The sequence below is a fragment of the Paralichthys olivaceus genome, chromosome 10, assembly GCF_024713975.1.
Source record: "Paralichthys olivaceus isolate ysfri-2021 chromosome 10, ASM2471397v2, whole genome shotgun sequence".
Taxonomy (NCBI): Eukaryota; Metazoa; Chordata; class Actinopteri; order Pleuronectiformes; family Paralichthyidae; genus Paralichthys; species Paralichthys olivaceus.
In genome coordinates, this window is record NC_091102.1 from 23,899,884 (window position 1) to 23,916,334 (window position 16,451).

Sequence of the window (16,451 nt, forward strand, 5' to 3'; positions counted from 1 at the left end):
GTAAATATGAATTTATATCAATGTGAATATTGTGTATTGAATATATAAAGTTGCATAGCTACCTTTCTTTGTGTATATTTATGCTGGTACATTGAGACTTTAACAGAAATTGAAAAAAAAAAGACCTCCCCTAAGTGGGTTTTTGGAAAGATATTAGGGTGTTAGATCAAAGGGTCAAATCTACCTCTTTCTCCTTTTGAATTATTTGTATTTAATGATTCTCTACTTCTTTTCAGTTTACTTTATGGGTGGTGTTTATTTTGGGCTTCAACGTATTGTGGTGTTGTGGGAGTCTGTCCACAGTGGAGGAACTCACATTTCATCCCTTTTCTTTTTGCCCTTTAGGTGGAGGGAGGTAGGACCCGCCAGGCCTTGCTCCAAACCGCCCCCACTAGGGACCCCCAATGCACTTCCCAGGGGCAGGGAATGTGGGGCTTGTTTTTACTTGGTAATCAGTCTGGAGTCAGTCTGGGTTCACAGAAAACACTGAAAAAGACTAAATCCACAGACCAGTAGCATCTTGTCTATGCTCTTAACAACCTATCTGGACCCAATGTAAAACTGTCCAAAGAGGATTAGTAGGAGATCTAGCAAAGGATTGCCAAACTAAATACTGATTTGGTCAAGGCTTTTTCTGTTTACTGCACTTTGTATGAAGTTAACTTATAAAAGCTATTCATGGTGTTAGTTTTGAAAGAAATGTCACTTTAATTTCAGTGCCTACCTTTTTTTTGACAGTCCTAAAGACACAGAGTAGATTCAAACATATAAATCAAACATTATTTGATGTTATGACTCTGACTTTATGAAATATCCAGGGTAATTCCAAAATAAAATGTCAGATACCAACTTTTGGACCTCACTAAATATTGTGGATGAGTAAAACAGTGCAATAGAAACTTACAGTGGGAGCTGCCAGCAACAACATTACTGCACAGGTGGTGGCTCTCTTCCCCAGTTTATCAGAGACGACTCCCGCCAAGATTCCCCCTGAGCAAACATACACACGGTCGCAGGCACACACACACGAGATATCATGATATCAGTGGTGAGTAAATAGTTACATAAGACACCCACAAACACCAATAGACACCCACACACACTCTCAAGATAAGAGCAAAATGAGAAGAAAATTTGAACAGAAGCACCAACCCACAATTCCTCCCACATCAAACAAGGTTGAGAGGTCTCCAGCCTCCTTAGCATCCAGGTGAGCTGAAACAAAAGCAGACACAAGCTTAGAGGAATTTTAATAATATATATTTTTATAAATAGTATATTGCTCTAATTCAGTTCCTTTTGTGGCAAAGTCTTGTGTCTGACTCAAGTAGTGATGATCAAACTGAACAGGCCTGTCTACCACAGCCCCATAGATGGAAGCTGGGATCACTGATCGCTATCTATCTAACTATATATCTATATATATACATATATATAGATATATGTATATTTTCACATGTCAACCAATTAAATGGCATATAAGCAAAGAACTGTGCCGTAAACTGGCACACACTGTAGGCACTGACTCTGATTAAGGACACACTGTAAAAACATTGCAGCCTTTCCTTCTGCGCCACAGCAAACCGTACAAAGTTAAATGTCCAATGCGCAGTGAGCCTGAATGTGCGCATATGGTAGTATTAAGTTCGTTCTCACCTGCTTTCGTGATGTACAGAGGCAGCCAGAAGAGGAAGGTGTAACTGACCAGCTTGGCAAAAAGCAGACACAGAGAAAACTCAATCACCCCCTAGCAAGACAGACATGCACATAATACAAATGTATTAGTATAATAGCTTTTCTGTGACTGACAACATTCAGAGGTAGTCACTGCTGATGTTCTCTGAGCCACTACAGTTTCACAATGAAGTAAATGTATTTTTATGTTTTTCAGTGTCAATACACTGACATGTTTGAGGCCACCACCACAATATCAACACTGTCAACACATTATCCAAAGGGCCAAATCTTTCTTCATAGTAGATTTTCAGCTCATTGATTAATCAATTAATTTCTTTCTCTCTCTCTTGCGCTGACACACTCACAAACCCATTGAAAACAGACACAAGTCAGAGTGTACTGTACTGGGTACTGTAATAAAACACGGAATGTCCAGACACAGGGTAAGTTGACTTTAACTTTATCCCGGAGCTCTGAGGTTCATGTCAACCGCATACATTACGACAGTCGTAAAGCACAGTACCGTAAACACCCTAATACTCTGACATCTCCACTTTTTAGATAGATAGATAGATAGATAGATTACTTTATTCATCCCCGGAGGGAAATTAAGTCGTCATAACAGCTTGTATATTTGAATACAATAAAATACAATACAATAGAATAAAATTAAATATTGAGGTAGAAAGAATAAAAACAGAAACACAAGATGAATAGGTAGATAAGATAACGTGTAGTGGCAATATGATTGTAATAGTACTGATGATATGATGGTAATGCTATTGTTAGACAGTATATAAAAATAGTAGTACAGTATATATATATATATATATATATATATAGTATATAATATAACATAATATATATTTATATAGATAGTAATTATACCAATATAATAGCAGTATATAGTAATAATGGCAGCAACAGTATATATAATAATAATAATAGTAATAGTAGTAGTAATAATATAATAATAATAACATGTATAAATATGTGTATATAGACTTATATATACGAAGAATATACAGAGAATATACAGAGTATGATATAATATGATATGATATATAGTATATAGTAGGGTATAAATATAAGTACTTGACTATACAATAGATAATATAATATACTATGAGTGTAAGAATATGTAGACAGAGTGTGCAAAAAGACAATATTATTGTATAAAATTATCTGTAATATCAAAATGGTTTAAATTAACACATATCACAGAAGTAAATGTTCCAGTATATGGGGCGTAGTGTAGTACAGGGTACATGGTGCAAAGGTGACAGGTATATTTAGTGCAGTTCTGTGATGGTGGCTCTGACAGAGGTAGATGAGTTATAGAGTCTTATTGTGGTTGGGAGGAACGATTTCCTGTATCGTTCCTTGGAGCAGCGGGGTTGAATGAGCCTTCGGCTGAAGCTGCTCTTTAGTTTGTCCAGTGTTTTGTGGAGGGGGTGAGAGGGATTGTCCATGATTGCCAGCAGTTTGGCCAGCATCCTGTTCTCCACCACCTCCTCCAGGGTGACAAGCTTAGAGCCAACCACAGACTCGGCATTCCTGATGATTTTGTTCAGTCTGTTGGCGTCCTTTGTCTTGATGCCCGCACCCCAGGACACCACAGCAAAGAAGATGGTGCTCGCCACAACAAACTGATAGAACATCTGCAGCATCTTGTTGCAGACACTGAAGGACCCAAGCCTCCTCAGGAAGTAAAGCCGGCTCAGGCCCTTCTTATAGACGGCCTCTGTGTTGGTGGACCAGTCCAGTTTATTGTCCAGTGTAATACCCAGGTACTTGTATGCAGGTACCACCTCCACATCCGTCCCACCGATGCAGACAGGAGAGGGCAGGGGCTTGTTCCTCCTGAAATCCACCACCATCTCCTTCGTCTTCGCCACGTTGAGCTGCAGGCGGTTCTCCCCACACCGCTTCACAAAGCAGTCGACCAGGTCTCTGTACTCAGCCTCCCTCCCGCCCTCAACACACCCCACAATGGCCGTGTCATCAGAGAACTTCTGCAGATGACACGACTCAGTGCAGTGCTTAAAGTCAGCAGTGTATGTGGTGAAGACGAAGGGGGACAGTACAGTTCCCTGGGGGGCCCCGATGTTACTGATCAGATGATCAGACACACAGTTCTGTAATCTCACAAACTGAGGTCTTCCCGTCAGATAGTCATCGACCCAAGTGATGAGGGGACCACTCACCTGCGTACCCTCCAGTTTGGCCTTCAGCTCGGAGAAGCAGTAGACGCAGTCGTAGAGGCAGTGGAGGGTCCGCTGGGGGTGGGGGGGTTGGAGTTGAACCTATTGAAGAACGTGTTCAGCTCGTTCGCACGTCGTTCATTCCCAGCTGCTCCCCCACCTCTCCTCTGGAAACCGGTGATCTCCTTCATCCCACTCCAGGCGTCTCTGCTATTGTTGTCCTCCAGTTTGTGCTCCAGTTTTCTTCTGAAGTTGTCCTTGCTCTCCCTGATGCTGCGCTTTAGCTCCCTTTGTATCCGTTTGAATTCTGCTCTGTCCCGTGATCTAAAGGCCCTCTTCTTCTCGTTGAGAAGGGCCTTCAGGTCGCTTGTTACCCACGGTTTGTTATTTGGGTAACAGCGGACCTCTTTAGTGGGGATGGTGTTGTCTATGCAGAACCCAATGTACTCAGAGACACAGTCAGTCATGCCATCAATGTCCTCACCATGTGGCTCATACAGAGCATCCCAGTCTGTGGCCTCCAGCGCTCCACGCAGTGTTTCCATGGCCTCAGGAGTCCATTTCCTCACTTTCCTCACTTTGACTGGGTGCTGCTGAACCACAGGCTTGTATGATGGTGAGAGCAGGACTAGGTTGTGGTCTGACCTGCCCAGTGGTGGCAGGGCAGTGGAGCTGTATGCATCCTTAACATTTGCATACAGCAGGTCCAAAGTCTTATTTTCACGGGTGGCACATTTTACAAACTGGAAGAATGTTGGGAGTGTGGATGAGAGGGAAGCATGGTTAAAGTCACCTGTGATGACGATGAAGGCCCCGGGGCATTGTGTCTGTAATCCTGCAGTCACAGTGTGGATGACGTCACACGCTGCTTCTGCGTTCCCAGATGGAGGAACATAAACAGTGATGGCGAAAACACTGTGTGGCAGTAGGCCATGCCACGGGGTTCCCACCACGACAGCCAGAGACAAACCAGTTCACCCATTCAGTGCTCAGCAACATCTCTTTATTGCAGGCCAACAGAACATACAAAACATGGAACTTAAATGGTCCAGCACTTTCTGGGAGCTGTCCGGCCTGAACTACTCCCCCCCTTCCATCCGGCCAGGGGAGGAACCCAGCCCACCGACTGAGGCGCTCCGGGGGTGGAGCAGGTGGGCGTCGCGGGACGCGGCGTCTCTCTGGCGGCCTGGAAGGTGGGCGCCGCCGCACGGGCCCCTTGGACCCCGGAACAGGAGTGCGCCGCCGTCCGGGAGACCCACCCCTCGAAGCCGGGTCGGCAGGTGTCGGCTTCCCCGCCGACCTCGGCACCGGGACCGGAGGCGTCAGCTTCTCCGCTGACCGGGGCGCAGGAAGAGGAGCAGGACCCGGAGGTGTCGGCTTCCCCACCGACCTCGGCCCCGGGACCGGCGGCGTCAGCTTTTCCGCTGACCCGGGAGCAGGAAGAGGAGCAGGACCCGGAGGTGTCGGCTTCCCCGCCGACCTCGGCACCGGGACCAGAGGTGTCAGCTTCTCCGCTGACCGGGTCTCAGGTAGAGGAGCAGGGCCCGGAGGTGTCGGCTTCCCCGCCGACCTCGGCCCTGGAACTGAAGGCGTCAGCTTCCCCGCTGACCCTGGAGCCGGACCCATCGGCTTCACCGCCGATCGGGGACCAGCGCTCCCCGCCCTCTCCAGTTCGGTGCCACAGGTGAGCCCAAGCCTCATCCTCTCCGTCTGCCTCAGGATCTCCTCCGTCTGCTTCAGGATCTCCTCCGTCTGCTTCAGGCTCTCCTCCGTCCCCTTCCCCAACGATTTTACCCAGTCCATGTCTCTGGCTGTGTGAGGTCCCTGTTCAGGTGCCAGTGTGGGATACTCGGTCCACTCCGGGGGAAGGACGGGAGGAGAGAATGGCGTTTGTAAAGTCTTTTATTTCTGTTGCCTTACTTCGGCAACAACACACACACACACATATATATCTATATATCCAAGTCTCTTGGTGGGGTCTTTAAACCCACACAAACGCACGCACACGTCCACGCGTCTGCTGCTCTCTAGGTCTCAGGACGCCAGCCTACTACAAGAGACAGAACCAGGTTACAAGCATGCTTTTATTGATTGCCCTGATCACCTGATTCTGCCCAGCTGTCGGATCACCGGCTGAGCCACTCCTCCCTGTTGTCCAGCAGTTGGCGCCCTAACCATACCCCACCGCCACACACTGGTAAACTCCCTCGGCAAATAATATGGATGAAGTCCGACTGCGACGAGCTCGATGTCCGGGTTGCATACACGCTGTTTAACGGTGACGTACCCGGGGTGACACCACCTGTTGTTCATGAGCATGGCGAGACCCCCTCCTTTCTTCTTGCCGGTCGTGGTGGTGTCTCTGTCGGCTCGAACCGTCTGGAAGCCTGGAATGGTGACGCTGGAGTCCGGTATCTGCTTGTGCAGCCACATTTCCGTGAAACACACAATACTGGACTCCCTGTACTCCCTCTGTGTTCTGATGAGCGCTTCCAGTTCGTCCACTTTATTTGCCAGCGACCTCATGTTTCCAGTGATGACTGCAGGGATGAAGGGCTTAAACTTCCTCTTCACCATCCTCCGTTTAAGCCCCGCTCTGCAGCCCCGCCGTCTCCTCTTTAGCTCCTCCGGGATGGTGGGTCTCTCTCCGGCCAAGAGGGTGGTGTGCCTCAGGACCATCAGCTGGTCGCGGGTGTAAACAATGCCTGCGTGTGTTGCAGGCATGCTTCCAGTGATCCGAAGAGACCGAAGTGTGGTTAAAAGTAATCAAAAGTGTCCAATCAGTTGCAAAAGCATCTCGTCATTGTGCAGTACGAAGATGCTGCTACGACAGGCGCCAAGAGTGTTAGTTTTACTTTTTTCAATAAAGTAAACAGATAAACATTCTGTAAAGAACAGTGCTATTCTATAGCAATCAGCAGGAACACATTAAACATCCTGATGAAATGTAAACAGTGTCATTCTTCATTAAGTGTCAATAAACAACATTCAACCTTGGTCTATCTTCTGTAGTACTTATATTCAATAAACGTTTAGATTATCAAATGATTATCAAATTACTTTTCACTATAAGATCACTTTGCATTCCTGAACACTTTTAATATTAAAACACATCAGTTTACAACATATGGAACTCTTTTTTTTTATGTGGCTTTACCAACTGGAACTCTTTTCCCACCCAAAGGCCATGAGTGTGAGGTCATGTTAACTCACAAGTCCAGTCTGATAACTGGCTGAGAGATCCGTCCAGACCTGGTCTGTGACAGATTTTCAGCACCAGCATGCGTGCTGACAGTGGAGTCCCCCTGCTCTTGATCGATGTCTGTGCGAACAGGTAAGACAGGTGCTTTGCCTGCAGGTGGCTGTGAAGCAGGCATCTCCTGGAGGTGGCGCTGGTTGCGCCTGAGTGTTACCCCCTTCTGCGTCTCGATTATGTAAGAGCGTGGCGTGACACTCTCATTGGACACTACTGCAGGAGCTGTCCAGGATTTCTGGTGGTCCAGCTTGGTGAGGATGTTACCACCAGGCTGAAGTGGGGTTAGGGGTCTAGCCCCATGGCGTCGGTTGTAGTAGAAGGCTTGCTTCTTCTTCTCGGCCTCATCCTTCTGCCTGATGCATTGCTTGTCAGGCCATGAGGGCTGCAGGTTTCTCTCCAGGGTAGGCAGAGTCGTTCGAATCTTCCGGCCCATTAGTAGTTCAGCTGGGTTGGCTCCTGTTGTGCTGCATGGAGTTGACCTGTAGCACATTAGTGTGATGAGAAGGTCCTTCTGTTTCAATATTCGCTTTGCGGTCTGCACAGCCCTCTCCACATGACCATTGCCTTGTGCATTGTGTGGGCTCGAGTTCACGTGTTCGAAGTCAAGCTCGCAGGCGAGGTCTTGAAACTTGGTGCTTGTGAACTGCAGCCCGTTGTCGTTGACGATCACTTCTGGAGTGCCGTAACGGGCGCATATAGCTTTCAGTTTCAGAGTGACATGAGCAATTGTTGTTGTTTTCATGTGCAGTATCTCGATGTATCTCGAGTAGTAATCTGAGATGATTAAGTAGTTCTGTTTGTTCTGCTCACATAGGTCCAGAGCTATGCGCTGCCTTGGTCTGTCGGGGAACGGGGTAGAGATATCTGCTCTGCTCTCAACTCGCAGCAGGACTGACACTACCAGATCTTGTTTTTCAGCTGTGAGGAAATATCGGGCCACCAGACAGCAGCGTTTGCCCTGTCCCGACACTTCGAGAGCCCTTGATGTCCGTCGTGGATTCTATCTAAGGATGTCTGCCCTCAGCGTCCCTGGTATCACGATGCGGCTTCCTCTGATGACCATTCCATTATACTCTGAAAGTCCGTCCCTCAAAGAGAAGTACTCACGTATGTTACTTGATACTTGGCATGCATGGTCTGGCCAACCTGACCTGATACCTGATGACTGTCTGCAGTTTCTCATCAGCTGCAGTAGCTGCTCGGATGTTATTCATCTTTTGCGGAGTAGCTGGCACACTGTCCATGACTGCTGCAATGTAGCACTCGACTTCAGAGTGTGTGTCTCTCCCGTCCTCTGCGTGACTCTGTGACAGTGTGTCTGCCACAACAAGGGTCTTCCCCGGCGCATACGCAGCTACTGGCTTAAAGCGCATGAGCCGCATGAGAAGTCTCTGGCACCTTAATGGGACGTTGTCTAAGTCCTTACTGTTCATTAGTGGGACCAGGGGCTTGTGGTTTGTCACGAGTATGAAACTCTCAAGGCCATAGAGGAATTTTTCAAACCGCTCACAGGCCCAGACACTCGCCAGGCACTCCTTCTCAATCTGCGCGTATCCGGCCGCACGCCTGTGGCATTGACCACCTGGCTCAGGAAGTTGTGTTGCTCCTTTCTGAGCTTATACTTTTCCTTATTGAGCTTGAGCTCAGCAGACTCGACTCTCTCCAGGACCTTCTGGAGATGGAGGTCATGTTCTTCCATATCCTTTCCGTACACAACAATATCATCCATATAAACTGAGACGCCCCGTAGGCCTTGAAGTGTCTCTGACATTTTCCTTTGGAAAATTTCCGGAGCGCTCGTTATCCCGAACGGTAAGCACCGGAAACAGAACCTGCCAAATGGCGTGATGAATGTGGTGAGTTGGCTGCTCTCACTGTGCAGAGCGATCTGGAAGAACCCCGAGGCTGCATCCAGGCTGGAGAACACCGTCGCTCTGCACAGCTCCGCTGTAATCTCTTCTGGTGTGGGTAAGATGAATCTCTCTCTATTTACCTGTTCATTTAGTTTCTTAAGATCCACACATATACGGACCTTTTCGTTCTTTTTGAGCACGGGCACCATGGGGGCACACCAATTGGTTGGCTGGGTTATCTCCTCTATGATGCCGTTCTCCTCCATGCGGCACAGCTCCTCTCTGACCTTGGACATCAGCGGTATTGGGACCCTGCGCACGGTCTGCACCGCGTGCGGGTTGGCGTTGTCCTTGAGCTGTATCCTCACAGGCTCCGTCTTAAGCGTGCCATGCTCTCCAAAGGCACCATGGACCTCCTCGATCCGTTTCACGAGGCCCATCTCAGCTGCAGTGGATCTACTGAGTAAGTTGTTGACAGACTTTCCTCTAATAAAATACACTGGGAATGAGTATGAATTGTTCTTGTATGTGGTGTTAGCTTGAAATTGTCCTCGACAGTCTAATTGACCCCCTGGGCTGGTCAAAGATACATTAGTCTGCTTCAGTTCTCTCTCTGGGATGAGCATATTGAAAGTCTCTTCACACATTACACTAGCATCAGCCCCAGTATCGATCTTAAACTTCACAGAAGTTGCACCCAGGAGAAGTTGCACTGTCAACTCATCACTCATGTTTGCATTCAATGATCCCAGAAAGTATTCACTCTGTTCATCTGCCTCTGTTCACACACCGCTTTGGTTTTGCACTGACTCTGCCAATGTCCATTCCTGCCGCATTTGTTGCAAGCTGAAATGCGAGCGGGACATCTCTCTGGATCCTTGTGCTCCGTTTTCCCACACCGGCCGCACTTCCTCCCATGCTCCGTCTTTCCCCCTCTCTTTGCGTTGCGCTGCCATTTTATATTCTTCTTTTGCGCGCACCTCTTGTACAGATGCTGTGGCTGCGCACTGATTTGCATGTTCACTTTCTCTGACTGGCGAACGGACTGTATGGTCTGTGCCAACATAAGATTTGACATGAGCTGCAACTTATGAGACTGCTCTTCATCTCGAAACCCACAACCATTCGGTCCCGAATATTTTCATCTCTACTCATCCCGAACTCACAGTGTTCTGATAAATCATAAAGAGATCTGATAAAAGTCTCTGCCTGCTCGCCATGCCGCTGCACGCGCTGGTGGAAAACAGCACGCTCAAGGATTACGTTCCGCTGTGGGAAAAAATACTCGTCGAACTTCTCCATCACTATTTTGTAATTATTCTGGTGTCCTGGGTCAGTAAAAGTGAACGACTTTAAAACATTTTCCGCTTCACTTCCCATTGCATACACCGGGGAATACACCTGTACTTCACCCGACTTCTTGTTTAGCTCTGTAGCCTTTCGAAATCTCTCAAACCGACTTTTCCAGTCCGTCCACTCTGTAGGTTTATCAAAGCTGAAACTCTCCGGTGGGTTGAACTTTGAAAACACGGACCAACTTCTGACACCATGTAATAAAACACGGAATGTCCAGACACAGGGTAAGTTGACTTTAACTTTATACCGGAGCTCTCCGGTTCATGTCAACCGCATACATTATGACAGTCGTAAAGTAGAGTACTGTAAACACCCTAATACTCTGACAGGTACAAACATAATTTGGGCATTGCAAGCAGAAATTATGTATGTGATAATTGAGCCAAGAGAGGAAGAGAGGAACTGAAATCCAACCACAAGTGGTCATAGGAGATACTGTATATTCAGGAGCCATTTTAATGCCAGGTGTGAACAGATAAACATAACTCAGTCCACTTGTGATTGGATCTCTTAGGATGGATGTTCTATTCTAGGTCTGAATAGGTCTTATGTGGAACAACTTATGTGGAACAACTCATTGGAGCCGTCTTAAATGTCATGTGACAGATTAAATTTCATTTATTGATTTGACTGTGATCATTTGGCATCATCATCCATGCCTGTAATGCTCCAATGCTTTAAATAAAAGGCAAGTGGTTTAGATGATGCCATAGTGTGTGTCTGTGTGTAACTGACCGGTATTTGTAGGGCTCCCGTGAAGCTGATGGCTGATGGTTCTGATTGGCTCTTTACCACTACGACTGGTTGCACTGGGACACACACTCTGTCCCTGGGCAGCAGCAGCTCTGTGTCGTAACTCTAAAAGAGAGGGAGGAGAAGAGAGGAAAAAATTGCAATAACCAGGGGCTGCAGGAGTAACTAGATTTCAGCCAAGTCCATCTACTCCACCTAATAAACCAACACTGAATGGAAGGCAAGAGCCAATAATTTACAGTATTACTTAGATACATACACTTTTATGTTTCAGTTGTTTTGATCAGTTCAGTTCATGGTAGGGGGAGTGGTACTGCGTCAAATGCAATCTGCATCCTCTCCACTGTCATTTAGCTGACTCTTTTGTCCAAAGCGAATTAATTATTTTGTTATCTTGTGTGACCACATAACCCCACTTCTTTATTTTAATTACTTTGTGTCAGTTTTAACCAGAGAAACACCGACCTGCCTCACCTAAGGTATCTGTGGGGCAATACTCCTTTAGGCAATTAGGATGGTGATACATACTCGCATGCACTATTCAGTTTTAGCAACATTGTGATCTTGATCAGGTTACATGCCACTTCCTGCCTGCTGCACCACCCCTCACCTGAACATTCCACATTGGCTGTGTTGTTGTGAACTTGTCGGGGCAAAGAATCTCTAGCTGTGTTGTTCATGTGTAAAAGGCAACCTCCAAAGAAAGTCCGAGACCAATTCTATGGATATCCTCAAGTGATCATGTCTGAAAACGGCTATATATAGGCTACTCAGTGACACACACCTGGGAATTGTTGTCCTTGTATTGCAGATACATCTCACTGTCACCATTTACTCCAAGCTGCTTGAAAGGACAATAAATCACATTAATATTCACATGTCTTTCACTGTATTGTCTGTTTAATTAAATGTAGCTCTTAATACAAGTAACAACATGAGCTGAAATACACACTAGGGCACTAAAGGGATAGCTGAAAATGAAAACTCACTCATTGTCTACTCACCACTATGGTGAAGCATTTGAGTCCATGAAACACGTTTTGGTTTTTAACAGAGTTGCAGCCAAATCCAAGTAAGTGGGGGACAACTTCTTCAATCAATAAAAAAATTTAAAAAATACCTCCATACTGAACCTGTGGTGCCATAAGCCCCGACATTCATATCAATTCAAAACTGCATCATTTACACAATGTTTTTAGCCTCAAAAGCTGCCGTTATATAATGAGTGAATTTTGATTTTTGGGTGAACATCCCTTTAATGAACACCAATTAAGAATACATACAATACAAGCATATGCGAAAATGATTAGATCTAGACAGAGAAAATAAGAATGTGTTTCTATAGATACAAAAATGACAAACAAAAATCTCTCTGTACTCACACTCTTGCCAGGGGGAGAATTTTGAGAATGCACGCTTTTTAGGTCATTTGGGTCTGAAGATGGGAAAAGATGCCTTGAGGTTAATATATACCATTTCTATACTATTTTATTTTGTCAGTGAGTGGCAGACAGTTCAGGCTACATACACACTCATGCATTTTAATTTTAAAGTGTGTTTTAAAATGAAAACACACTGAAATGAAAATATATTAGTGGGGAGGCAGCCTCAGCTGACTCCTCACACCAAAGTACATTATGTCAGCCTACTTCAGCAAGTCTCATTTTACAGAGATTTACCTTGCACTTTGAAATTAACACATTAAATTGCCAATATACAATTTAACTAAATCTAGCAAAATATGATTTTAGCTCATTTGACAATGAGGAGGCAGCACTCACGCTCAATGAGAAAGAGGAAGCAGACAACACCCATGGTTGCAATGATTATCCCTGGTACGATGAATGACAGGCCCCAGTTGGAGGAGACCCAATAGCCAGCAATCAGAGAGCCCAGGATGTTGCCCACTGATGTGTGGGAGTTCCACAAGCCCATGATGAGTCCACGCCTGACAGGAAGACAGGACACACATTAACTCTTACAGTGGGTGCAGGAGGGAATACTGCCAACCACTGCAACAAGGGGTGGATAGTTCATCTCATTGTTGGGAGGGACAATAAAGAGAGAAATTTGTCGTGTATATTATATTATTAGAGAAATAACAACTTTTATAGTTATATCAATGTTCTTTATATGTCCAGTAGCCTATATATGGTAAATGGTCTGTATTTATATTGCGCTTTTCTAGTCATGATGACCACTCAAAGCGCTTTACAGTACAGTTTTGCCATTTCACCATTAGATTTAATTGTATCCTTCACTAACAGTCTCTCTCTCTCTGTTAGAGGATTTAAAACCATCAGGTGATGCATACATCATAAGGATCTTTAGGAGTTGTATTTCCTTTATTCAGCCATCATCAAAATCACCAGATAACTATGCAAAAATATTTCTTTATCACTCTCCTTCTATGCAGGCATACAGTTGATTATGTTGCAGCCTTAGTTGTCTACAGTTGCATTATAACTGTGGCAGTGGGGTATGGTTAGGGTGCCAACTGCTGGACAACAGGGAGGAGTGGCTCAGCCGGTGATCCGACAGCTGTGCAGAATCAGGTGATCAGGGCAATCAATAAAAGCATGCTTGTAACCTGGTTCTGTCTCTGGTAGTAGGCTGGCGTCCTGAGAACTGAGAGAGGAGCGGCAGACGCGGGGACGTATGCGTGGATTGAAAGACCCCGCTACGATAGAGACTTGTGTATATATATGTGTGTGTGTGTGTTGTTGCCGAAGGAAGGCAACGGAAATAAAAGACTGAACAAACGCCATTCTCCTCTCTCAGAGTCCCTGTTCGGGCGCCACTTGTGGGATACTCGGCCCACTCCAGGGAAGGACGGGAGGAGAGAATGGCGTTTGTTCAGTCTTTTATTTCTGTTGCCTTCCTTTGGCAACAACAACACAACACACAACGCCAGCCTCCTACCAGAGACAGAACCAGGTTACGAGCATGCTTTTATTGATTGCCCTCACCTGATTCTGCACAGCTGTCGGATCACCGGCTGAGCCACTCCTCCCTGTTGTCCAGCAGTTGGCGCCCTAACCATACCCCACCGCCACAATAACCTTTTGGTCTACATGCACCTTGCAACACTCATACATCACGTTCACTCACACACACTTTTATGATGTCTTTACCTATCCTCAGTGGCTTAATAAATATACTTTTGTTGACGTTCAACAGTGGTGTGTCTGCCATTTTGTCATGGCTTTGAGAGCCACTTCTACTCGCAAAGAGGCAAAGCATAGCAGGAAGCAGCAAGGAGTAGAAAAATAAATCATAACTAGGACTGCGAAGCAGCACTGAGCGGGCCCGAGTACTTGCAAACTCAGGACCTAATGCAGTCGCTGGGGATGGTGGTCGGGGACCAGGGGAAATGGCAGTGTGTTGCGTGCATTTTGTGCACAGTAGGAAGGATAAATGGTTCACTTCCATTGTCTGTCACGCAATGCCAAACCAAGCCCACCAATCACGCATCATTGTCCACGCCATCATGTGCAGACCACAAGGTGAATATTTTATATAAATCAAACTAAAGTTGTAAAACAAGGGTTACTTCCTGTTGCCAGTAGGTGGGGCTATCACTACATACAGACTAATAGATCTGTTCAGGTCAGAACTCTGATGATGCGTGACCAATTTGAGGCCAATTGGACAATGTACTGTGGAGTTAAATACAACTTCCTGTTTTATGTCGAATCAGTAAGTGGAGCTATGATCCTGACTTAATTTTGACACAAGGAGCTGTTCAGGCTGCATCTCTAATCATAGGTTTTAATTTTGGTGCCAATTGGACAATGCACAGTGGAGTCAAATAATAAAATATGTCACTTTATGTCGCTAGCAGGTGGCGCTGAGTCAATATTGACACATGGATGTGTTCAGGCCGGGACTGTGATCATTGTTTTAAACTCTGGTGCTGATTGGACAATGCACAGTGGAGTTATGACAACTTTGTGTCCTTTGGCAAAGGATCAACCTTCGCCGCACCTCAATGTTTACACGATTTGAGGAACTGTCACAATTCTGACTATGTTCTTATGGCGTGTCTGAGCTCATCTGACCTGTATATTGTACAGCAGAAAGCAGCAGTGCATCAAAGAATAATACATGACACTTAATGTCGCAAGCAGGTGGCGCTGTGACGATGAGTCAATAGTGACACATGGATCTGTTCAGGCCAGGACTGTGATTGTGTGAATGAATTTTGTTCATCTGGTCATAATACACGGCTGTACCGATTTTCATGTAGATCGGTGAAAGCCAACTCAGGGGCTGCGTTCTAGTGCGTTCTAGGTGGCGCTATTCGCTCTTTTTGCCACGACCATTTCAAATTATTCCAGAATACGTAAATCATCACCACTTTTGAATACCCTGCAAAATTTCATGAGATTTTGAATATGTTTAAGCCCTCAAAAAGGCAAATCACTCGCCTGAAAAATTAAAATAAACATTACAATTTCAATAGGGACTACGCATTGTTAGTGCTCGGGCCCTAATAATAAACATTACAATTTCAATATGGCCTTCGCACTGTCAGTGCTTGGGTCCTAATAACACAGATGACACGTTGAAGGCGGAGGTTATCAACCTCTGTTTGCCTGTTGCAAAAGTTTATTTAGATGTCGGGATAAACCAATCTTATGATAACTGTGGTTTCATAACGTCACAGTTTCATAACTGTAAGAATTGTAAAACTATGATATCTAACTATGGTGTCCTGCCTCTTAAGAGTCACGTAATTTGTGTGCGTGGTGTGCTTGTTTGTGTCTGAAACATAAGTTGAGAAGAGGGAACTGAATTGATAGCCTTATTTCCACCAACTGTGGAACTGAGAGGTAATAGCTTAAAAAGTTCATGAAGAATGTGTCTTGAACAAGGACAGTTTACCCGTTTACTTTTTTACTTCCATCAGTGACCATTCACAATAAAAGTCCCATACAGATACACTGCTTATGATGACAGGAAACACAAACTCGCTGACCAACCTTCCACATTAAGGCAACTAAATAAAATAGCTTACATAAATTACTTTTAAATAGCCAAACGTTACACTTTAAAAACTGACTGGATATTGTTGATGATAATAATAAATATTCTAGTCCATTAGCTAAATTATTAGCTATATATTGTTTGTTGTGTGTCTTTTTCCTTCTATAGTATGAATAATCTTGAAAATCGTGAAACCGTGATATTTCCTCTGACAATAATTGTGGCACCAAAATTTCATATCCTGACATCCCTACTCCCTACAGGTATTTAAAGCTTCCCACCCACTTTTTCAAATCCCTTGCCGCATGTTGTTGTCATTAAACTGATCCCCTCTGCTGTTTGTACTGACCTCCCTGTTTCCTG

At 45.4% G+C, this 16,451-nt stretch overlaps 1 protein-coding gene across 23 annotated transcripts in view; it reads right to left on the reverse strand.

The window, feature by feature from the left end:
• Positions 1-16,451, reverse strand: part of slc37a1 (solute carrier family 37 member 1) — a 60,425-nt gene that overhangs the window by 16,028 nt on the left and 27,946 nt on the right. For 12 of the 23 annotated variants that reach the window (XR_011244234.1, XR_011244232.1, XM_069532298.1 and 9 more), the window contains 7 exons: positions 12,881-13,047; positions 12,482-12,534; positions 11,884-11,943; positions 11,082-11,204; positions 1,657-1,747; positions 1,153-1,215; positions 905-990 (listed from right to left, as the gene is read on the reverse strand). Coding sequence is in view for 19 of the 23 variants with exons in the window: in XM_069532298.1 (XP_069388399.1) it covers positions 905-990; positions 1,153-1,215; positions 1,657-1,747; positions 11,082-11,204; positions 11,884-11,943; positions 12,482-12,534; positions 12,881-13,047 (643 nt within the window). In the remaining 4 variants the exon portion in view is untranslated. The remainder of the gene's footprint in view (positions 1-904; positions 991-1,152; positions 1,216-1,656; positions 1,748-11,081; positions 11,205-11,883; positions 11,944-12,481; positions 12,535-12,880; positions 13,048-16,451) is intronic. The other 11 variants (XR_011244233.1, XM_069532300.1, XM_069532304.1 and 8 more) reach the window with 3 other exon arrangements.